At 38.2% G+C, this 25,777-nt stretch overlaps 2 protein-coding genes across 2 annotated transcripts; both read right to left on the bottom strand.

Moving 5' to 3' along the window:
* Window positions 1–7,975: 7,975 nt before the first annotated feature.
* Window positions 7,976–14,239, bottom strand: LOC115445480 (membrane-bound alkaline phosphatase). The gene is made up of 5 exons (XM_030171763.2): window positions 13,878–14,239; window positions 9,757–9,949; window positions 9,088–9,260; window positions 8,359–9,013; window positions 7,976–8,281 (listed from the first exon to the last, which is right to left on the bottom strand). Exons 1-5 carry the CDS (start codon window positions 14,217–14,219, stop codon window positions 8,013–8,015), a joined length of 1,632 nt encoding a protein of 543 aa, XP_030027623.2. The 5' UTR covers window positions 14,220–14,239; the 3' UTR covers window positions 7,976–8,012.
* Window positions 14,240–17,972: 3,733 nt separating this feature from the next.
* LOC115445481 (membrane-bound alkaline phosphatase) lies at window positions 17,973–22,435 on the bottom strand. Its single transcript, XM_030171764.2, has 5 exons — window positions 22,067–22,435; window positions 20,527–20,719; window positions 19,883–20,055; window positions 19,155–19,809; window positions 17,973–19,078 (listed from the first exon to the last, which is right to left on the bottom strand). Exons 1-5 carry the CDS (start codon window positions 22,406–22,408, stop codon window positions 18,810–18,812), a joined length of 1,632 nt encoding a protein of 543 aa, XP_030027624.2. The 5' UTR covers window positions 22,409–22,435; the 3' UTR covers window positions 17,973–18,809.
* Between the last annotated feature and the right edge of the window lie 3,342 nt (window positions 22,436–25,777).

Here is a 25,777-nt window from a genome sequence, read left to right as displayed (position 1 = left end):
TTATGATTTTTTTTTAAGAATTTCATTTTTAAGTTATTTCTTCGAAGATTCCAAAGCAAAAGAAGCTGATTCCGAGAACGCTGTTCAAAAGGAATAAAGATGTTCAGAAGATTAATGAGAAAGAAAAAGTCTATAATATAGTAGAGTTAAAAATCAGTGAGAGGTTGAATCATAAAAGTAAAGGATTACTCATTTTTATATTTTTAGATTGTTTTTATTGCTTACCATTTAATGTAAGAGAGATTTCTACAAAGGAATATACAGTAGAGTGATAAAAGTTAATTTAATATAATAATTTTGTAGTCAAAAAGAGAGTTCCTAATAAAAATATTAGTTTTTAACTTTTTAAAAAGTCTTTTATTTCAACTTCTACCATAGTTACAGCATTTTATTGACGTTTAAGAATAGTCTGTTCCATTGCTTACAGCATTTTAAAATAGAGAGTATGCTAATTACAACGTTTATGCTTTCCCAAAAAACGTGACAAAATGAATCTTTCCTACTTTGTCTAATATGGTTACAGCGTTTTCAAGGTCTCAAATAAAAGTTCTATTTGCTGTAACCCATATTAAATCTTGTCCAGGGAACTTTAGATGAAATAGCTAATGACCATATTATAGCTGAGCACAAACTGCACAACTTTGCTAAAAACCGCAAGCTTGTAGGTGTAACGGTTCACGAGTTATGATTTTTTTTTCAAAAATTTAAATTTTTTTTTGGCTCTGGTGTAAAGTTCATACTTTCTGGGTTACAGCGTTTATGCTTTCTAGCGTCGATATAAAGCTGAAGAGTTTGTTTGTTTGAACGCTCTAATCTCAGGAACTACTGGTTCAAACTGAAAAATTATTTTTGTGTTGGATAGCCCTTTGTTCGTGGCGTGCTATAGGTGATATGTCATCACGCTATACCCAATAGGAGCGGAGCAGTAAAGGATAATTTCAGGAACTACCGGTTCGAACTGAAAAAATATTTTTGTGTTGGATAGCCCTTTATTCGTGAAGTGCTATAGGTTATATATCATCACGCTATACCCAATAGGAGCGGAGCAGTAATGGCTAATCTCAGGAACTACCGGTTCGAACTGAAATATTCTTTTTGTGTTGGATAGTTCTTTGTTTGTGGAGTGCTGTATATCATCACACTATACGCAATAGGAGCGGTTCAGTAATGGCTAATCTCAGGAACTATCGGTTCGAACTGAAAAAATATTTTTATGTTGGATAGCCCTTTGTTCCTGGAGTGGTATAGGCTATATATCATCACGCTATGACCAATAGGAGCAGAGCAGTAACAGTTTCAACATGTTGCAAAAACGGGGAAAATATATTATTTTTGAGAGCTTCTGTTGCGTGCGCTGCGTAAACGGTTAAAGTTATGCAACAATGATGTATGACGGGATTGTTCCTCTTAAAAAGTTATACAAAAAATTATTATAAAACAAAGTCCCCCGCTGAATTTGTCTGCCTGAACGTGTTAAACTCAAAAACTACCCAACGTATTAGGATAAAATTTGGTATGGAGACAGTTTGAGACCCTGGGAAGAACACAGGCTTCCGGGAAAATATATAGCGTGACTTTTATAACGGAAAACTTTAGCCTGAAAAACTTTATAACGCGGGCGGAGCCGCGGGCAAAAGCTAGTATATAATAAAACTATAAGGGTACTTATTATTGTAAATTATATTAATAATAAATCAAAATATTGATTTACGTGTATAATTACGTAATTATAATTATTTTAATGTATTGCACTATAATTAAATTTTTTAAATATTTTTTGACGCATTTTCAGTTTTAATTTTGTAATATAATTTTTATTCAGAACTATTATAGCAACATCAGTTATCTGTTTTGATCGAGTCGTTGATACATTTTTAGTATTTGTGCTTATTAAGTAATTTTTTAGTTATTTTAAACATTAAAAATTAAGTAAAATGATTACTTGTGATTGTTTAAAGTGTGTGTGAATGTTTCAATCGGTGAGTGTAAGATAAACTAGCAGTGGCGAAGCGTCCATAGTCCATACCACCCGAGTCCTATTAATTCAAATTAATAAAAGAAAAACAATAATTATAACTAAAATAAATATAATAATACTAGCTTTTGCCCGCGGCTCCGCTCGCGTTATAAAGTTTTTCAGGCTAAAGTTTTCCGTTATAAAAGTAGTAGTTTCCCGGGAGCCTATGTTCTTCCTAGGGTCCCAAACTGTCTCCATACCAAATTTCATCTTAATACGTTGGGTAGTTTTTGAGTTTAACACGTTCAGGCAGACAGATGCAGCGGGGGACTTTGTTTTATAATATATTTTTAGAACTTTTTAAGAGGAACAATCCCGTCATACATCATTGTTGCATAACTTTAACCGTTTACGTAGCGCACGCAACGGAAGCTCTCAAAACTAATAAATTGTCCCCGTTTTTGCAACATGTTTCATTACTGCTCCGCTCGTATTGGTCATAGCGAAGAAAGGGCTATTCAACACAAAACAATTTTTTCAGTTCAAACTGGTAGTTCCTGAGATTAGCCATTACTGCTCCGCTCCTATTGGTCATAGCGTGATGATATATAGCCTATAGCACTCCACGAACAAAGGGCTGTCCAACGCAAAAATATTTTTTCAGTTTAGACCGGTAGTTCCTGAGATTAGCGCGTTCAAACAAACAAACAAACAAACAAACTCTTCAGTATTATATAATAGTACTAGCTTTTGCCCGCGGCTCCGCCCGCGTTATAAAGTTTTTCAGGCTAAAGTTTTCCGTTATAAAAGTAGTAGTTTCCCGGGAGCCTCTCAAACTGTCTCCATACCAAATTTCATCTTAATACGTTGGGTAGTTTTTGAGTTTAACACGTTCAGGCAGACAGATGCAGCTGGGGACTTTGTTTTATAATATATTTTTAGAACTTTTTAAGAGGAATAATCCCGTCATACATCATTGTTGCATAACTTTAACCGTTTACGCAGCGCACGCAACGGAAGCTCTCAAAACAATCATTTTTCCCCGTTTTTGCAACATGTTTCATTACTGCTCCGCTCCGATTGGTCATAGCGTGATGATATATAGCCTTTAGCACTCCAGGAACAAAGGGCTATCCAACACAAAAAGATTTTTTCAGTTCAAACACGGTAGTTCCTGAGATTAGCCATTACTGCTCCGCTCCTATTAGTCATAGCGTGATGATATATAGCCTATAGCACTCCAGGAACAAAGAACTATTCAACACAAAAATATTTTTTCAGTTCGAACCGGCAGTTCCTGAGATTAGCCATTACTGCTCCGCTCCTATTGGTCGTAGCGTGATGATATATAGCCTATAGCACTACACTAATAAAGAGCTATCCAACACAAAAAGATTTTTTCAGTTCGAACCGGTAGTTCCTGAGATTAGTCATTACTGCTCCGCTCCTATTGGTCATAGCGTGATGATATATAGCCTATAGCACTCCACGAACAAAGGGCTATCCAACACAAAAATATTTTTTCAGTTTGGACCGGTAGTTCCTGAGATTAGCCATTACTGCCCCGCTCCTATTGGGTATAGCGTGATGATATATAGCCTATAGCACTCCACGAACAAAGGGCTATCCAACGCAAAAAGAATTTTTCAATTTGGACTGGTAGTTCCTGAGATTAGCGCGTTCAAACAAACAAACAAACAAACAAACAAACAAACAAACAAACTCTTCAGCTTTATATAATAGTATAGATAGAAGTATAGATTCAAACAAGTAATCTATTATTTATTAGTTTAAACTAATCCTTTAACGATATCGGTATTTCGTAATATCAATTCGTTAAATCATAACTCGTATGCAGCGCTCGCGACTTCTAGTGTTCCCTCTCGATATTGTTGTCTCTTTCACACGCAGCGCGGTGTCTTCGTCTAATCTTTTGGAAGTGACGTAAAAATACATGTTACGTGCGTATGTACTTCAGGGTAACCCGTGAATTTGCGGCTTCATGTTGAGCCATTGGCGCGAATTGTTTTTAATAATTTAGAATGTGTAATTAGTGTTTATGTATAGTGTGTGACTCTGTTAGGTACCTATGTTCAAAATATGTGATTATTTTGTAAATTTAGAGACTAGACATAATGTTTATGTTAGAAGGAAATTATTAAGTATTATGATATTTTAGTGATTTTAATTTATTGTTAAGAACCGGCGATAGCCTAGTTGGGTGTGGAACGGACTGCCGAGACGAATGTCCGCAGGTTCAAATCCCAAGGGCACACACCTCTGACTTTTCTAAAAAATCATGTGTGTATTCTTTGTGAATTTATCGTTCGCTTTAACGGTGAAGGAAAACATCGTGAGGAAACCTGCACATCTGAGAAGTTCTCTATAGGAATTTCGAAGGTGTGTGAAGTCTACCAATCCGCACTAGGCCAGCGTGGTGGACTAAGGCCTAATCCCTCACAGTAGTAGAGGAGGCCCGTGCTCAGCAGTGGGCAAGTATATAATACAGGGCTGATATTGTAATTTATTGTGAATAGCGTATTATATGTTAACTGCAAAAAAAATATTTCCTCAGGTTCCCTTTTGAAAATTGTCACCCTTCGCCACTGTACACTTGGAGGTTATGTTAAAAAACAACTATACTTAAACTGAATGGCGAATGCCGCGAAATGAACCGTCGACTCGAAGAAACTTATAAGATATTTACTTACTTACAGCAGTATCCAAAACTAATTGGTGTGTTAGATGCTCCCATACGAATAAGCATTAAGTTGGGTTGTTGGTGATGCACATTTTATTTATACAAGCCAAGTGTTTGGGATACTTCTTGTTGATAATAATGATTTAAACCATTTAGGTAAGGAGTGCTATCAAGAGATATCTTGATTCACAAAAACATAATAATATTAAGTATTATAAATGTATTAATTTAGTATAATAATAACGGTAAGCGGTGACTTGCAACCTCGTTATCTCGTCAATTAAGTAGGTTCTTTACATATCGAGCGCGTCGACATTCGACGGAAATTGTACTGTTTTATGACATTAGTTGATAATTTAAGTGTATTGTTTGTTTTTATAATGTATTTTTCATTTTGGTCATTAATTTTATAATTTTTTGTGTCGGTAATAACATTTCAGATATTACCTATAGCACATAGAACTGAGTAACAACTGGATATTAGATTTTTAGGTTTAGATACAAGTTCTACAGCATGAGCACTAAACAATTCAAACAAACCAAGGATAAATATAACCGATTTATTATTACAAAGCTGCAAATTTTATGTTATCATTGCATTTCTAATTGCATTTGTATTTGGATCACTTTTCTAATTCAATGATTTATTTTCGTTTATATTCAATATTGTTCAATAATGTATTAATTTTAATTATAAATAAATATTGTCATAAATATGCCAATAGATGGTGTTGTATAAAAACTATAAATAATTGAATGGCGATGTCAAGATTCGCTTACCAATATACATAAGTTTTCAAATTCAAGGGAATAAATGTCTTTTTCACCGACATATAAGTTTTATTTTAATACATTGCTGGATATTTTGGGGACGTTGAACAATATTAATATTGTTTTATTAAGGTACGTTGTGTAACATCGTATAAATAAAATAACTTGCTATTGTGTTACAATTAATTTTTGTTATCTGACAAAATTTCTTGCGATACATTTCTTTTCATAATATTTACGTATTTTTTGGTATGATTCTTAATAATAAGATAAGATATAATCAGACAGTCGCATGTCGAGACAAGACTTAATTCTAAAGTAATAAAGTAGGTATTTACGAAAAAGATTATTATGACCGCAACCAATCACATTATTTAATATTTACATTTCATCGAAATGAATACTTTCATGCCCGCAGTGACCATTTTTTTCTATTCGTTTTTGTATCAACAATTATCAATCAACGTTAAATACATAAAATTGTTAGTTTTAAAAGCGAATTGAAGTCGCATCTCTTGCGAAATGTATGGTAAATATTTTTTTAATTTCTAACCTTAAAAGTACTGAAAACTAATGGTCTCATAGAGTCTTGTAATCCGCATAAGCAACAGGCTCGATGGACATGAATAAGTTTTTCAATAATTCACCCATTCTGCTGCTAACTATACATACATAATATATTTCAAAATCTTTGAAAGTACATCTTAGTGTCTTCCAAAATGATGCACAGTTTCTTTAGAGTTTTCTTTTAGCTACGGCCGTTAAGGTAGCTGCCCTTACTTCTACATCTCAAAATTCATCAGTATACTTTAAGGCCTTAAATAACAATAGCAACTCTCGTGAGGATTATAAATAAAAGTTTTTTTTTTATGGTTATTGTGATTCAGATGTCAGCGTTAAATAGTGCTATTGTACTTTTGGGAGTAATAGTAGTTTTTGTATTTTTGTACGTAATTATAATTATTAACGCGATTATAATTAATAACAAAAAAATAATAACTAGGAATGGCATCAGTACGCAGCGGCGCGGGCACGGCGTGAGCGAGGTGCGGCGGGGCGGCCACGAGGCTGCAGATCGCCGCTCTCGGCGCGACGCGCTTGTGTGGCGGCCAGATCTCAAATTTCATCTCAATCCATTCAACAGCTTCTGCGTTTACTTTTAACAAACATACAAACTTTCACATTATAATATAACTAGCTTTTGCCCGCGGCTCCGCCCGCGTTATAAAGTTTTTCAGGCTAAAGTTTTCCGTTATAAAAGTAGTAGTTTCCCGGGAGCCTCTCAAACTGTCTCCATACCAAATTTCATCTTAATACGTTGGGTAGTTTTTGAGTTTAACACGTTCAGGCAGACAGATGCAGCGGGGGACTTTTGTTTTATAATATATTTTTTAGAACTTTTTAAGAGGAATAATCCCGTCATACATCATTGTTGCATAACTTTAATCGTTTACGCAGCGCACGCAACGGAAGCTCTCAAAACTAATAATTTTTCCCCGTTTTTGCAACATGTTTCATTACTGCTCCGCTCCGATTGGTCATAGCGTGATGATATATAGCCTATAGCACTCCAGGAACAAAGGGCTATCCAACACAAAAAACATTTTTTTCAGTTCAAACACGGTAGTTCCTGAGATTAGCCATTACTGCTCCGCTCCTATTAGTCATAGCGTGATGATATATAGCCTATAGCACTCCACGAAACAAAGTGCTATCCAACACAAAAATATTTTTTCAGTTCGATCTGATAGTTCCTGAGATTAGCCATTACTGCTCCGCTCCTATTGGTCATAGCGTGATGATATATACCCCATAGTACTCCACGAACAAAGAACTATCCAACACAAAAATATTTTTTCAGTTTGAACCGGTAGTTCCTGAGATTAGCCATTACTGCTCCGCTCCTATTGGTCATAGCGTGATGATATATAGCCTATAGCACTACACTAATAAAGAGCTATCCAACACAAAAAGAATTTTTCAGTTCGAACCGGTAGTTCCTGAGATTAGTCATTACTGCTCCGCTCCTATTGGTCATAGCGTGATGATATATAGCCTATAGCACTACACTAATAAAGAGCTATCCAACACAAAAAGATTTTTTCAGTTCGAACCGGTAGTTCCTGAGATTAGTCATTACTGCTCCGCTCCTATTGGTCATAGCGTGATGATATATAGCTTATAGCACTCCACGAACAAAGGGCTATCCAACACAAAAAGATTTTTTCAGTTTGGATCGGTAGTTCCTGAGATTAGCCATTACTGCCCCGCTCCTATTGGGTATAGCGTGATGATATATAGCCTATAGCACTCCACGAACAAAGGGCTATCCAACGCAAAAAGAATTTTTCAATTTGGACTGGTAGTTCCTGAGATTAGCGCGTTCAAACAAACAAACAAACAAACAAACAAACAAACAAACTCTTCAGCTTTATATAATAGTATAGATTATTTATCGCATTAATAAGAAGTAAACTTGATTCTTTGACTGTCCAATAACTTCAACACTTTACTCAAGTGCCGGTAGATTGTATTGAAATTCAATATTACTGTTTTCACTATAATATGGTCACACAGAAGGCGTTAAGAATGTCCGAGAAGAGTGCGCAGAGCTAATGCCAGCAGCGGCAGTGCGGCCAGCAGCGAGCCCCGCAGCGAGTGCGCGGCGCTGCAGGCGTGCAGGCCGGGCCCGATGCACGCCGCGTACGCCATGCGGTGCGGGATGTGGCTCTGCTCGTACAGCCCCGTGAATATGGCGTGGTGCGGCCCGCGCGCGAACACCGCCACGTCGTCGCCGCCGTGCGTCTCATCCTCAAGCGGCACTTCAACATGCGTACGCCACCGTAGCTCACCTACAAACGTACAGGTAGTGATAAGAACCAGTTATTCATTACCATATTCCTAACGTCCTGCTACTCTAATTACTCACGGAAATTAGCGTCTTTGGTGACGTCGACGCGCACGCCGTCAGCGCGCTGGGCCCGTCTTCCTGGACCGTTAGTGTATGACAGCGTCATGTAGGGCACACCATCTAAGTCTAAGTCGTTATTTATGCCAAGTATGTCCTGACCGCGCGGAGAATATCCATTGAGTGACATCACATGGGCGTGGTCTGCGGTTACCACAATAAGCGAGTCCTCCTCGTCCAACAGCTCGGCAGCGCGAGCTACTGCCTTACTCATCTCGATAGTTTCATCAAGTGCAAGATGCGGGTAGTTATCGTGGTGCGCGTGGTCGATGCGACCGCCTTCGACGAACAAGAAAAACCCACGTTTGTTTCGGCTCAGAGAGCGGATCGCGATCTCAGTTAGCTCGGTGAGCGTCGGCTCGGTCGAAGGATCTGCCTCGAGGTTATACTGCAGGTGATTACTTTCAAACAGCCCGAGGAGATATTCCGGGGGTGAGTTGAAAACGTCCATGAGTTGTGACCGATTCCACACGTAATTATAGGTGACGTTGCGAGCGCGTTTGTCGCTCTGCCATTCTTCGATTAGGTTACGCCCGTCAGTCCTCCTGCCGGAGGAGCCCTCTTCATCCACAGTACCGTTAGGGATAAACTCGCGCCGACCGCCTGCTAATATCACCTGGACCAAAAAGTTTTATTATATTTGTAGACGTTCTATAAATGTCGGTTGGGGGACAGTGGCGCGATACTTGCCTTCATCTTGTTTCCGGGATGCAAGTGTATGAGTTGGTGCGCGATATCTGGACAAAGCGCTATGTCGTGACCTGCTGACGTTATGTCCACATCACTCTCCCAGCCCCTGTTGGCGACCTTGGCGTATACACCAGCCGGAGACGCGTGTGTCACTCTTGTGGTGGTAACGATACCTATATACAACAATTAATAAGTATTGAGTCGTAGTGATTCCTTCGTTTAAAATAGATTTTAATGTTAAGAGAGTCAAGTTCCACTCTTCCGAAACGTAGTTAATCTCTTAAAACTCGTGAATAAACGATATTTAGTATTTTGACGCTAGGCTAGTTACAAATTTCAATTCATTTGTAGTGTAAGACAGCTTATGACTTGAAGGTCTTATTATCCTAGGACCACAAGACTGACGTTCCGAGAAAATCAGTTTCGTGGCCCGTCATAAGAGTTAAAAATAATGAAGTGAGTGCTGTTATGCATGACCGGTAATTTAGCTTAATTTGTGGTTTTACAGAATAAGTAATAGGTACCAAATAAATGGAATGGAGTTATTGTAGCACAGGGCGACAAACACGAAACTTGGACTCATGGCTGTAATGATAAGACCTTGATGATCATCTAGCGACTTGTGAATGATAGGGTGGTATAGCACAGAGGCCGTATTAGCGTACTGACCAGCATCACGACCGTCGGCAAGCGCCCACTCGGCGATGGATTGGACGTGGGTGGCGGTGTCCACGGAGGCGGTGCAGTTGCGACGGGGCACGGCGGCAGTCACTCCCAGCGTCCCGTAATTGGCCTTCACTCCGCACAGATACGCGGTGGCGGAGCACGCCGAGTCTGCCACTTGATTGTTCACGCAATACGTCTGCAACAGCGTAAAAGACGATATGTATCTCCACAGATGAATGAGTAAATGTGAAGTTTTTTTTAATTATATTTGTTAAAGTTATTATTTAAGTTAGGTAGGTTAGAATTGTATGTAGGTATGAAGCATGGTCGGGCATTGGAGTTGTGTACTGAATAGCCCGAGCTCGTTTCTTCGGTTTTTACCTTGTTTTTATTATAAATTTTATCCCTAATTTAAAATGTCCTTAGTTATATAAGTAATTTTAATAATCGTTTAGAAATAATAATAATTATTCTTATGCTTTGTTTTGACGTATCATAAGTGCAATTTTGTTCGCCTACGTGATAATTAAAGTATTTTTTTTAACTATACTTGCTTTCAATAACGCTCGATGAACCTGCTTTGCCATTGTTGTTATTTTATATTATTAGTAATGTATCAAGAACTTCTGTTTCGGCATTTGTACTACTACTGTGTTAGCTTTTAACAAGACCATAATCCCTTTTTTATTAGCCATCGAATTCTATTACGAAAATTTAGTGATTTGGGTATAAAAACTGGCCAAGTGCGAGTCGGACTCGCGCACCGTGGGTTCCGTACAAACCTGTAGGTATATAAGTAAAAGTTCACCTATCACGACAATCGAGTCATAGTTATAGTATTTTTATTGCAAAATGAAATCCATAACACTACCATATGGAAAGCTGAAGGAGCATAAATTAAAGACAAATGTACTTATAAAAATTTAAGGATTTCGGATTTTTTCTTTTACATGTACTATGAAACATTGATTCATGCCAAATTTCAAGATTCTAGGTCGACTGGAAGTACCCTTTAGGTTTTGATTCCCTTGCAAGTAGTTGCGAGTTTGAAAATATGTGGCTTAAATTGCTGTTTCTTTTGATTGCATTGACATAGAAGTTTGATTTTGTTACAGCTTAAAGGTATTATATACCTGAGTATTTGATACGAATTTCAATTTGATACCTCAACGCGTTCCTAAGAAAAAGTGTCTTGACAGACGGACAGACAAAAAAGTGATCCTATACGGGGTTCTGTTTTTTTACAACTTAAGTAAAAAAGGAATAACTGAACACAAACTATGTAAACGAATGCCATTTGTCTTTTTACAAGCTTTTATTTAACTTGCAATGTTTGTATGTATGTATGTTCTGGTCGAATGTTGCAACTGAATTTTAACAACTAAAACTATTAGAAAATAAGTGAATAGTAGAAAATCGCTTTATACAACAATATTGTAGGCAGTTTAACTACTGGACATAAGTCTTAACATCTCATGTATCGGGATGGCGATCGCAGTGAAATACCCAACAATATTGTTTGGTTTTCCACTGCGATCCAACAACATATAAAACGATAAAAATAAAACTGTTTTTGGGCGGTCGTATCATTTACCATCAGACGAACGGCAAGCGCGTCGCGTCATTCAAAGTATTAATTTTCTTTTATTAAAAATGAGCTTTTATTTAAGTTTCCAAAGAAGAAAAAGAATATTGAATGAAACTTCGTTTTATACTCTGTGGATATAAAAGATTGTCGCGAGGTTTAAATATTATTATTATTATTTTATTTTGGACCCTACGTGGTTAACTTGACAGACATGACTTATGTAAATTTTGTGTTTGGTGTCACAATAATCTTATTAAAGGAAATGAAAAAAAACACATCCTTTTTTATGATATTCCAGGCAAAGAACAAAAAAGTCCAAACTACGAGCTACAGTCTATACACAATGCAATAACTCAGCGCTCTCACAATCAGAAATACCTAGGCCTAAACTAACTTTGCCAAAGAGAACATAAAATACAATTATTAAGGGCGAAACCATCACCAGTTAATGGAATTATATGTAATTCAGTAGGCTGTATTCGTCGAAAAGTATGTATGTGCATATACTTACTTCGTTAATCTAATTATATCTAGAGTATCTCATAGAAGTGTGAGTTTCAGCGAACCTGAAATTTTTCATTTGTATTGAACCTAAATGAGCTGCATATATGAATATAAAATAATAAAAACACTTTTTAGACTGAAGTAAATAACTAACACTTATAATATATTATAAAACAAATATAATCAACATAAAACACTTATGCATACAACTTGCATTCTAGTAAAAAAAAAACACAATCAGATATTCGATTTGCAAGAGCATTTCACCACAAAAAGAAACACTAGTAAAATTAAATTAATGCCGCAATAATGGCAAAAAAGTGAATATTTGAAGGTGTACCATAATTCACAGGCCAACAACCAAAAAACTTTTTTAATATTTTTGACTCATTCTTGCGCAATTTGGTGTCCTGATTACGAAAAAAATAATATATAAGTTGTACCACACAACTATTTTTTAACATTTCACTATTAAGTAAAAATAAAGTTTAAGTCTAAATATATATATGGTATATTCTTGAACGTGGTTGTAAAAATTTTCATAACGCTTTTTGCTATATATGTTGTAATTATGTAATAAAAAAACTAACATTACTGAGGTTGTAAAGTTAATTTATTACAGTCTAGTTCCGAATTTATTTCTTTCTATTTCAATCGACTCATGACGATTGCCAATGTGCTCCGGAGAATTCTACCACGGTTATTTCCACAAGCCGATTTAAATGATTAGCCTTAAAGTCCATTACTGTCATTACTGTTGGTCACTTCACACAGTATAACAAAACGAAATACATAGTCCAAAAAGCTGCGCAAGAAATTTTATGGAGAAAATGGAGAGGAATTTTAAAATGTGTGAACAATTGCTTCATCTGTGCCAAAGCGATTCAGGATCCAAGTAATTCGGGTACAAGCCGACAACCGCGGGTTTGTGTTGTACGTAATCAGAGTACAAAAGAAAGTATTATGAACCTTATAAACACACGTTCTGATGACGTTGCAATGGGCATTGCTTAACATTGAATTTCTTAACATTTTCGCTTATAACTTTTTTTTATAGTTTTACGACAAAAAGTTACTGAACCAAAGTTGTAGAGAATTTAATTTGCAACAAACAATGTTTATAATTTTTTTTTGTCAGATAAATAGTTTAAGAGATACATCGTAAAAATCATTTCAACCCCTATTTTCAAGATGGCGGCCGTGGGACAAGGGTGGCGACCCCACAAACTTGGTTTTAGCTTTACACTAACCCCCCCTACACTTCAAAAAAATAAAATTGCGTCCTCTAAAAAACGCAAGGTAAGGCCTAAAAAATGTAACATTTCAATGGACTAAACATTCACTGTAAGTGGACAATCATTTTATGCGTGAATACATTCTCGAATCCCAAACTTTTTATGAAGAATGACCGGGCATTGAAGTTGTGTGTTGAATATTTGCTTTCAGTTCCGTTTAAGTATTTGGTACTGTAGTGTACAAAAATAAAATAATGTAGTATAAAAATAAAATAAAATAATAAACATTGCGCTATCTGGGTTCAGCATCATGCGTTTGTTCAAAACGTGCCGCCTCGAAACGACGCACGCGAATGTTGCCGCATCTTTGTCGGGTCCTCACTCGTTGTTCGTCGCAGTCCACCTCACGCTATTACACGCGACGTACGTTGTCGCACTCTTGTGTATTAAATATTTTTGTACAATGTCAATTATTATATTTTGTATATTTTTTTAATAAGACCTATTTCATTCTTGTATTTCCCCTACAGTACTAGATATTGTAATAACTTACAAAAAAGTGAAAAAAAAAACTCTATACCTAACAAAAATAAAATTGACGTTAAAGATCGCTACAAACCAAAAATATATTTCAGATGTAATAATTATTGAAAAACGAATTATGTAATCCGCCTTGCTTGCCTTTCGCGTAATTTTATAATACGTCTGCAAATTCAGGATTTAGTTCTGCTGAAACTTGTACTAATAGACTTTATAAGACACATAAAAATATATAATCGCGGGTAAAGAGACTTTACCTTAGACAGTCCCACGGTGGGGAACTGCTCGAAGGAGAGTTGCGCCTCCTCGCCGGTCTGTCCGCGGCGCTGTCCTAGCAGCGTGCGCGCCGCCGCCAGCGTGGGCACCGACATGCCGTCCCCCAGGAACATGACCACGTTGCGTGCGTGGTTGTCGCTGGTGTGCGGGGTGAAGCGCAGTCGCCGCTCGAGTCCAGCCTGTGCGTCATTTATCCAGTACTGCGCGTTCGCCTCTGCGGCGTTCCTGAGTGTTGCAGTCTCTGAGACAGTGCGTTCGGGATGGTAGCGGTCGCACGCGGCGCCGCTCGCCATCAGCGCTAACATCAACAATACTACGGCCATGACGATAACGTTGTACTGAGCTACTGGAGGGCTGCTAGTTACTTTTATAATTTCATGTGTATCTTATCGATGGGCAATTGAATAGTAATTTATAGTAGTGCTATAAAAATGACGATGTGACTGGAACGACGGCGTAGTTACTTCGTTAATCATTGTGTGTGACGGACGCTGATAGTAGTTGCTGCACGTCCCGATTACTGTTTCTTAAAGTAAAAAGCACAGAAACTAAGTCGTATTACAAATCGCTTCTTTCGCAGCTTCCTTCCTATGAGCTTCCCGAGAAATTTTGCAAATGGGTAGGCAGTTTTCTAGCTGACAGGAGCATTAAGGTCGCTGTCGACGGTGCATGCTCGGATATTAAGTCTGTGAACGCTGCTGTCCCAGAAGGCTGTGTGCTACCGCCCACGCTATCTCTTCTGCATACCAATGATATGTTTCAAATTGGTAGCTTACATTGCTATGCGGATTATAGCACGGGTAGGGACTGATGCTTTATATACCGGCCGAATCAACATGTCTCGGGAAAACGTCGGGGAGTACCGAAACAAACTTGTGTCTGAGGTTGGGTCCTTTCTGTCCAGTCTTGCATGTGGGTCGACATAACTTGGTCCAATTCAAACCTATGAAGACACAAGATTGGGCGTTTACCGCAAAAAACAAATCGCCGTTTGTCATTTCGCCTTAATTCTAAGGCATTCCTCTAACTGCCACTGCCAGTATTGGAATTCTTGGAGTGACGTTCAGTTCCGCGGTCACCTAGAGGCTAAGGCCAAATTGGCCTCAAAGAAATTAAGTGTGCTCAACAAATCGAGCCGGTATTTCACGTCGGGCCAACGCCTGCAACTTTATAAGGCGCATGTTTGGCCTCACATGCAATATTGTTCTCATCTTTGGACAGGGGCACCCCACAGCTTTTCCCTCTAGCTTTTCCCTCTCGACCGTCATTTTTAACCACGTCCTGCAAAACTATGGAACCAATTGCCCCCAGCAGCATTTTCGAACGGATACTACATGGCGACCTTCACAAAAAGAGCGTATTCCCACTTAAAAGGCAACGCATCTCTATGCCCCCTGGTGCAGAATGCAGATGTTCACGGGCGGTGGTAATCCCTTACCAACAGGTGAATCGTAAGCTCGTTTGCTGCCTATAAAATATAATAAAATAAAGGTCTGTCGTTCTTTAATTTTTCTTTTCATTTTATTCAACATTTATTCGAATATTTATATTTGTGATACCATGAAATACATGGAAGTTCTTCCTTATGTTTTTATGTTGTCAAGAAGAATGTGAATGCTGACTACATAAAACGTTTCTTAGATGTCGATTACTTATTATTGTATTGAGTAAATGAATTAAGACAGACGAGCAAATAAATTTATTGCAATGTTTATTTTTGCTGAAATTATGCATTAAAGTAGTATAGGCATGAAGGAATTAGCCCCTATCTTAAAATAATAATTTACATTGTATCTCTGGAGTCACACGTGTACTAAAAAGACAAAAATCTTATCATATTATATTATAATATCTAAGTAAAGTATGAAATGAAAACAAAAGTAATGCAAGGTAAGCTGTCATTAATTCTTCGACTTATTTAATTTTATTATAAATGATTTGTTTTTAAAAAGAGCACATTTGTGTTCAAATTCGGGGACAATAGTGTGATTCGGGACGTGATCATAGTTACTCCAGACAATTTTAATAAATACTTGTTAAAAATGCATAAAATGCATTAACTTTAAAATATTACCAAAGTTATGAGGGTAACCAATAGTCGCTTATTCTTTTCAAATTTACATTAAAAGAAGGCCATTATATTAAAATCATATATCTTTAATTAGAAGAATCATATAAATATTTTTTGTGCTTTTATGTATTTGGAAAAAATAAATTATAAAATTATCACATGTTAATTTGTCTTTTTTATATCCTTCGTATTGTATACAATCTATTTAACACTTTTTAAAATTCAAATTCAAATTTCTTTATTTGTAAAATATGAGTATATACATACATGATATGCTAGTTGTTTGAAAATACAAATCTAAAGTGTCCCATCATGTTTCGCCTGTGTGACGTACAAATATTAATAAGTAATAAAAATAATTTTAACAAAAAATTAAACCGCCTTCAAAAACCACTCAAAACCAAAAAATAATTTCACATAACAAGTATATATTGGATACCAATTTTGGAGTCGGTGCCTAATTAAAATTGCTAGTTAGCTATATTTGTTGCATAGTCCATCTATGAGCTAAATTTCTTTCAAATCAATTAAAAGGAGTAGGTTTGTGTGTACTACAACATACACAGTGAAAGGTGTAATACCAAGCACATGTATGGTGTTTCATCTTTTTATTTCCTCTTTTTTCAAGACAGGGAGTGTAATACACCCACATTTGACCAGCTATATGTAACAGGGGAAGAATTTGGGTAGTGTACAGTTCACAAATTTAAATATTTCCTTAATAGCTTCCATTTGCTGTGCTGCGGCGATGTGTTTATCTCCGGTGACGATCTGACTTGCTGACTTTGTACGCTGGCAGCATATTGTTTTCGTATATTTGTTAATGTATTTATCTAGCTTAACTAGCAATTTTAATTAGGCACCGACTCCAAAATTGGTATCCAATATATACTTGTTATGTGAAATTATTTTTTGGTTTTGAGTGGTTTTTGAAGGCGGTTTAATTTTTGTTAAAATTATTTTTATTTTTTGCTTTTTTGTGTTAGTAAAAAATAGACTGTCTCAATGGCATAGTTGTGTTTCGCTCTCGATACGACTATCGCGCTGAGGAGTTACACCCCTGAGTACCACTGAAAAGAGGAAAAGGTGTGATGCTATATATATGTATGTAAGAAGTAAATTCAAGCAAACCTAACGCAAAAACACAACTGATATTATTTGGCTCACAGTACAACCAACGCGCTGTGATGTTACATCTCTGCCTACCCCTGAAAAGGGGAAAAGGTGTGATGCTATATATATGTATGTATGTAAGAAGTAAAGTCAACTAAACCCAACGCAAAAACACAACTAATGTGTTTCGCTCGCAGTACGACTATCGCGCTGAAATGTTACACCTTTGCCTACCCCTGACACGGGGAAAAGATGTTATGCTATATGTATAAGTATGTGAGAAGTAGATTCAAGCAAACCTAACGCAAAAACACAACTGATATATTTTGCTCACAGTACAACTATCGCGCTGCGGTGTAACAACTCTGCCTACCCCTGAAAAGGGGAAAAGGTGTGATGCTATATACATATATGTATGTATGTAAGAAGTAGAGTCTTCTAAACCCAACACAAAAACACAACTGATATGTTTCACACACAGTACGACTATCGCGATGAAATGTTACGCCTCTGCCTACCCCCTGACACGGGGAAAAGATGTTATGCTATATGTATAAGTATGTGAGAAGTACAGTCAACCAAACTCAATGCAAAAACATAACTAAATACGTCACAGGAAAGCTAAATTCGCGATTTCGTTTTCTTGGACGACATAATTATTCTAGTTTTTTTAATTTTAAAACCAAACTACCGAAACGATCTTGAAAAAAAATTTATGGGACCAATCTGGAGAGAAATTCTTTCGAATAAAAAAACAATTTTCCAAATCGGTTCATAAATGAGTGAGTTCTGAGGTAACAAACAAAGAAAAAAAAAAAAAAATTCACGTCGAATTGATAACCTCCTCCTTTTTTTGAAGTCGGTTAAAAAGTACAATCTACAATTTATTTAAGTGAAATTACATTTAAAAATTAACTTAATAATAATTTACATAATTATACAATAATCACTAGGTCTACGACAATAACTTAAAAATAATATAAATTAAAATATAAAATTATCTATAAGAATGGCCTGTAATATGAAATACGAATACAATTTCATTTGGCATTTTAAGTTTGGATTTTTACACTAGAACTTACTGATGATTGAGAATATTATTTTACCTCAGAACGATTGGTTCTGTAGGAATAATTTAAACATTTTAGTACAAAAAATATATGTTTTATTATTGAACGCCTCAAAACGTTAAGGGGCAGAACACCTACATGATAGAAAGAAATCTGCCAGAACGCCCTAGGACGTGCGACGCCTGAAGACGTTCTGTCATTTGGTATGGTATTGGTAAGCGGACCTACGCAAGTACGCCTATGGACTTAGTATGGAAAAAACGTGTGTCAAAATGCCAAAATTTGTCATGCATTACAGCGCGCGAACGTGTTAAGCAAAGCGCATATATTGTAATAAAATTTTGTTTTTGTAATGTCACAAAAATCTTAAAATGTCTCTTGAATCAATAAAATACCCCAAGGTTGGCAATTTTTGTGATTCTTATAGGTACTTACTATACGTTTATGAGTATTATTGTGTTCCTTAAATTAAATTATATTAAATATCACTCGCAGCTCCAGTTTAAACTATTAGATAAAATAGTAGGTACTATCATTGATATTTGGCATATCTCATAACTTACGATTCTTTGACACTTCATCAAATTTAACACAGTGCCAGTAGACTGTTATTGAATTTCGATGTTTACTAGTTTCATTAGATGGTTGCGCAGAAGACGTTAAGAGTGACCGTGAAGAGTGTGCAGAGCTAATGCCAGCAGCGGCAGTGCGGCCAGCAGCGAGCCCCGCAGCGAGTGCGCGGCGCTGCAGGCGTGCAGGCCGGGCCCGATGCACGCCGCGTACGCCATGCGGTGCGGGATGTGGCTCTGCTCGTACAGCCCCGTGAATATGGCGTGGTGCGGCCCGCGCGCGAACACCGCCACGTCGTCGCCACCATGCGTCTCCTCTTCAAGGGGCACATCAACATGCGTACGCCACCGTAATGCACCTGCAACACACATTATAGTAATAAGAACCAGTTATTCATTACCATATTCCTAACGTCCTCTACTCTAATTACTCACGGAAATTAGCGTCTTGGGTGACGTCGACGCGCACGCCGTCAGCGCGCTGGGCCCGTCTTCCTGGACCGTTAGTGTATGACAGCGTCATGTAGGGCACACCATCTAAGTCTAAGTCGTTATTAGTGCCTAGTATGTCCTGACCGCGCGGAGAATATCCGTTGAACGACATAACATGGGCGTGGTCTGCGGTGACTACTATCAGCGAGTCCTTCTCGTCCAATAGCTCGACGGCTCGAGCCACTGCTTCGTTCATTGCGAGAGTCTCATCAAGTGCTAGATGCGGGTAATTGTCGTGGTGCGCGTGGTCGATGCGGCCGCCTTCGACGAACAAGAAGAATCCGCGATCGTTGCGGCTTAGCGAGCGTATTGCAACCTCGGTCAGCTCGGCAAGTGTCGGCTCGGTCGAAGGATCTGCTTCGAGGTTATACTGCATGTGATTACTTTCAAACAGCCCAAGTAGGTATTCCGGGGGTGAGTTGAAAACGTCCATGAGTTGTGACCGATTCCACACGTAATTATAGGTAACGTTGCGAGCGCGTTTGTCGCTCTGCCATTCTTCGATTAGGTTACGCCCGTCAGTCCTCCTGCCAGAGAAGCCCTCTTCGTCGACAGTGCTAGTGGGGATGAACTCACGCCGACCACCTGCTAACAGCACCTGGAACGAAATATGTGTTGTATTTATAGACGTTCCATATATGTCGACTGGAGGACAATGGCGCAATACTTGCCTTCATCTGATTTCCGGGAGGCAAGTGTATGAGTTGGTGCGCGATATCTGGACAGAGCGTTATGTCGTGACCAGCTGACGTTACGTCCGCGTCACTCTCCCAGTGCCTGTTGGCGACTTTAGCGTACACGCCGGCTGGAGACGCGTGTGTCATTCTGGTGGTGGTCACGATACCTACATACAACAATCATTATATTATATTGAGTCACAGTGATTCTTTCGTTCCAAATAGAATTGAATATTTAGAGAGTCAAGATTATTCAGATTCAGATTCAACGTCGTTAATCTGTTAAGAGTTATAATTTGTGGTGTAAGACGGCCTATGACCTGAAGGTCCAACTACCTTAGGGCCACAAGACTAGCGCTTCAAGAAAATCAGTTTCGTGGCCCGGTTATCCGAATTAGAGACCATGAAGTGGGCATTGTCATACAGGACTGATCCTTTGACTTTATATGTGATTTTACAGATTAAAAAGGTTGTTTTTCTTTTTAATTTAAATAAATGGAATGGAGTTCTTGTATCATAAGACGACAATCACGAAACTGGGACAAATGGCTGTAATGATATGAACCCTTGATGTTATGATCTAGCGATTTGTGAATAATACGGCGGTTTAAGCGCAGAGGCTGTATTAGGTAACTGACCAGCATCACGACCGTCGGCAAGCGCCCATTCGGCGATGGATTGGACGCGGTTGGCGGTCTCCAAGGAGGCGGTGCAGTTATGTCGCGGCACGGCAGCACTCACTCCCAAGGTGCCCTGGTTAGCCTTCACTCCGCACAGATAGGCGGTGGCGGAGCACGAAGAGTCTGCCACTTGTGAGCTCACGCAATACGTCTGCAACAGTGAAAAGGGCAATAAGCATCACCACAGGTGAATTAGTGGAGAAGTAAATGTAATATTTGGTTAGATTAGATTTGTATGTAGGTATTAAGAATGGCCGGGCATTGAAATTGTGTGCTAAATACTTGCCTTCAGATAAGTTTATTGGATTCTAATTATTGAACTTACTTTACAATAAAAGTGAAAAATAAAAACTTTATGCCAACAAAAAATCTTTCATAAATCCACAGGGTTTTATATGGTTTGTTTAACCGAATCTGTTTTCAGAAATCACAGTAATAAAGAATCCAGGAATCAGTAATCCTAGACACACACCAGAATGCATTGACATAATTATCATATTTGTATACGAATAATGGGCGCCCATAATACAAGCGCAGCTTAGTTTGGATGCCACTAGCGAATACTCTTTGCCTACTAAGTCTGTATTTGAAATTAATTAATAAATAAATAATAAAATTTGAGTTTTAGTAGGATTTCTTTAAATCAATGTTAAGAACTAACCTATCTTCTATAGGCGTTTATTGTAGGTGATCTTTATTCATATTATATGGAGGTCAATCTCATTATCACTCCATGAATATTCTCTTAAGCGTATGTTAGTATTACATTTTTCACGGGTCACGTGATTCACTACAGAATAGAAACGTTATAGAGAAGCCGCCAATGCTTTCTACGCACAGGATCATGTTTTTGCATTCAATGTCAGATGCCTCGTTGCCTATGGTTCGAACTGGTAGACATTAACAGAAACTTTATAGTAATATTATGTAGGCTACGATCTCGTCAAATCTCCGGCAACAAATTGAAGTATTTAATGGGTAAGTCTGAGTCTCCGAATTGTTCAAACTGCCCAATAATTGAGGATGTTTTTCATCCCTTAAAAGAATGTGTTCGGAGCGAAAATGAACGACGTAAATTTTTCAATAATTGTAGCAATTTGGATATTTGTAATAGAATTTAAGCTTTACTAAATTCTAATAAAGCGGTCAGGATGGTTAAGATTTACATCTCTTCCAGGCTGGATGCTGATTGATTTTATTAAATAATATATTATATTGACTTACGGGAGTGACATCGTCAAATATCACTAAACTCGCTTTACACAATAAAGAGAGAAAAAAATGATCATAGGGAACGTAATTAAATAGTTATTTTATGGTACCTATTAGAAAATAGACGTTTTATTTAAGTTGGTATTTGGTTATAAATAAGTGTATTATTATTAATTGTGGAAAAAATGGTTTATTTGTGTAATGAATAATGATTGAAGAAAAACCTACCAAATCTTCTCAGCTCACGGAAACATGACCACACATTATCACGAGTAAATAGATTTACCTTAGACAGTCCCACGGTGGGGAACTGCTCGAAGGAGAGTTGCGCCTCCTCGCCGGTCTGTCCGCGGCGCTGTCCCAGCAGCGTGCGCGCCGCCGCCAGCGTGGGCACCGACATGCCGTCCCCCATGAACATGACCACGTTGCGTGCGTGGTTGTCGCTGGCGCGCGGGGTGAAGCGCAGGCGCTGCTCGATTCCAGCCTGTGCGTCATTTATCCAGTACTGCGCGTTCGCCTCTGCGGCGTTCCTGAGCGTCGCAGTCTCTGAGACAGTGCGTTCGGGATGGTAGCGGTCGCACGCGGCGCCGCTCGCCATCAGCGCTAGCATCAACAATACTAAACCCATGACGATAAAGTTGTACTGAGCTACTACAAGGCTTCTAGTTACTTTTATAATTTCATGTGTATCTTATCGACGGGTAATTTAATAATAATTTATAGTAGTGCTTTAAAACTGCGTGCGTCGATAATCACTGTGGGTGATGGCTGCTGATAGTAGATGCTGCACGTCGATCTCACGAGCAACGGTAGCACGTGTGTAGTAACTAAAAATAAACCAACTTCATGTCTCGAGTACGGCTTCTTTAGGTAAAAAAAAAATAAACACACTATATAAGCATAACACGGAAATAACAAACTAATCGAATGAATCAAAGCTGTCACAGTGCCGACTATCGACTGTACTACTTCCTAGTTCCTCCGGTGCTCTGCGCGACTTCACTCGAGTTATTTACCCTGTAGAGGTACTTGTGCCGGTTTGCTGGTGTGCGCCTCTGTGCACGGTACTGACTCACGCCATAATATTTCATGAAGTGATGATTAATTAATTATTCAATTTGTAACTAGCACAGCGGCACGTGACTGCAGTTATATTCTATTCTGGACATCGCTGTACTTATTTTAAGTTAGACCTTCATGCAGGAGTATGTTCTTATTTCACGCACATTTTCCCATAATCGTCAAGTCGTGTTTCAGTTCAGTCGTTCTTTAATATTTATATTCATTTAATTCTAAATTTATTTAGTCGAACTATTCATGTTAGTGATGCCATAAAATACCGTACATGGAAGCTCTTTCGTATGTTTTTATGTTGCCAAGTTAAAATAAAACGTTTCTTAGATGTCGGTTACCTTAATATTGTATTGAGTAAATGTACTAAGACAGACAAGGTAATTAATTTATTGCAATGTTTGTTTGGAAAAAAGTGAAATGAAATTAAAAAAAAAAAATCGCGTTTTGTCTCTTGATTTAATAAAAATACCTCTAGGGTCGCGATTCTTATGTGTTTACGAGTATAATATTTTGTTCCTTATATTTAAAACATATCATTCTGTTTGAGTTTATAGTATAAAACTAGTGAGTATTTCAATTATATTTGGCATATTTCATTACTTATGGTTCTTTGACACTTTATTTACTTTATCGCTTGGGTATATAGTTTGTGTGCCTTGTCGGGGCAGGTAGAATACCAAAACACTGAGTTCCAAACATGACTTAATACACGGAAAATTACAGCATTAAGTAATAAAAAAACAGAGTTGGCTCAAGCGTACGAGCCGCGCCCGCGCGCTTCCACCTCAGGAGAGCTATTAGGGCATTGAAAGACCGCGGGGCGAGGGGCGCGGGAGCAATCGTGGACTCTCGAGCGGGGCGCGGGGTGATGGCACGTGATGCCTCCGTGTGCTATGGCCGCGCTACGTCTTTAACCAGCGACCATAACATTATAACCAATAGACAACTAATAACAGGCGATCGGCTTCCTTCAACACATCCGACAGTAAGATCATAAAATGTATCTTACCGTTCAATGTTTTATAATGGCCTAATGCAATGTACGGTGGTGTTTTAGTTTTCAGAAAAATGGTATTCAATTTCACAGGCACGTTAATAATGCTAGTCATTGATCTAAGAATGATATCTAATGATATTTTATTTAAAATTTTACGGAATTCGTTCGTCGGTCGAATTGGGCCTCAAACTTGCCAGAGGAGCCCTCTTCATCCACAGTACTGTTGGGGATGAACTCGCGCCGACCGCCTGCTAATATCACCTGGACCAAAAAGGTTTTATTGTATTTATAGACATTCTATATATGTCGGCTGGGGGACAGTGGCGCGATACTTGCCTTCATCTGGTTTCCGGGATGCAAGTGTATGAGTTGTTGCGCGATAAAATATTCCTTTTTTTCTTTCTTAAGGTTTTCACCTAGCCGTATTTAATAAATTAAATTTACTAACATTCACTGCAAGAGGACATTCATTTTATCAGTGAATAAAATCTCGAATCCCAAACCATAAAAGTAAAGTTATGAAAATGATATTTGTAAATTAGTCGAATGCACACTGAGTGTACAGTGTACACCAATGACGTTTTACAAATACACGCCATAGACCAGGGGTGGCCAACCGGTCGATCGCGACAACAAGGCCAGTCGATCGTGGCACGGCAAAAATATAAATACGTAGAACAGACCGCGCAACATACCTAATCACTAACTGCTGCACGCATTGTCTTGTACTATTTTTTAATCAAAATAATAATAAATTATGTACTGAACTATGTTGTTTCATTTAAGATTTCAAGATGTATGTAGCTTGGTAGATCGCACAGAGTATCACCAGTGAAAAGTAGATCTTGGGTTTTAGTTGGCCACCCCTGCCATAGACTAACAAAATGGCACATAAAAACGGCGCACTATTTGCTATAGTCACGTACCTGTACATACAAATAGTCTCGAAGAAGGAATAAAAAGATGCAGCATACATTCGTTGGAATAGGATATATATACACATAACAACGTTAGTGCCGCACGCTCATAAGACGTCAAGTCGGGCAATTACCTTACTTTCGTCTTCACAGTATTGAGCTCGGACAACGTATCTATGTAATACAAACATCTTAGGTGTACACCGTTTATTAATTCATTCATTCGCTCTTTTATTTTTATATTTTATTTTTTAAGTATTTGTTTAATGCATTCCGAGGTTTCTCTTCGAATTCAACTTATTTCAACGGTGACGTATGTGCATAATAAGCTTATTATTATACCTAATGTAACTGTATTAAAAAACTGCCCTTTTTGCGTGCGCGTCGTGTATCGACAGCGATGCCGTCGCCGGGACCGCGTGCGCCGCCTGATGAAACATCGTGCAGGTAAGGCGTGCACTCATTGAACCCCCTAAATGCTTATACGGCTGCCAACTAAGGCCCGCAACGAACTAGCCCCTGCGAAGGGGACCCAAAATACAGTCCACAAATGCCTGGGTCATTGCCTGGCTCAACGCACCGAGTCTCGGGACTCGGTCGGGATAATCCGTCTCAATAATTCCCCCTGTTTAATTTTCGTTTTTATATACTTAAGTAAGCAATATTTAGTTACCACAACGCCGACGCCGCCCCTTTTGGAGGTCCATATACGTGGCGCCTCCAGAATTCTAAGTTATGTGAGTATTCTTTGTGAATTACTTATCATTTGTTTTAACGGTGAAGGACAACATCGTAAAGAAACCTGCATATATGAGAGTTTTTTTTAACAAAAGTTGAGGGTAAGTGTGTGAAGTTTGCCAATACGCCAATAGGACAGCATGGTGGAGTAAGTCCTCATGCCTCTCAGATCCCTCTTAGTAATAGAGGAGGCCTGTGGCCAGCAGTAGCGCATTACGATTTACAATTAATTTGAGATGTTGTCTAAGTATTATAGTGCAGCGCCGCCAGC

The sequence above is a fragment of the Manduca sexta genome, chromosome 10, assembly GCF_014839805.1.
Source record: "Manduca sexta isolate Smith_Timp_Sample1 chromosome 10, JHU_Msex_v1.0, whole genome shotgun sequence".
Classification (NCBI taxonomy): Eukaryota; Metazoa; Arthropoda; class Insecta; order Lepidoptera; family Sphingidae; genus Manduca; species Manduca sexta.
The sequence above is the reverse complement of the archived record's forward strand: the minus strand, read 5'-3'. Positions and strand labels throughout refer to the sequence as shown.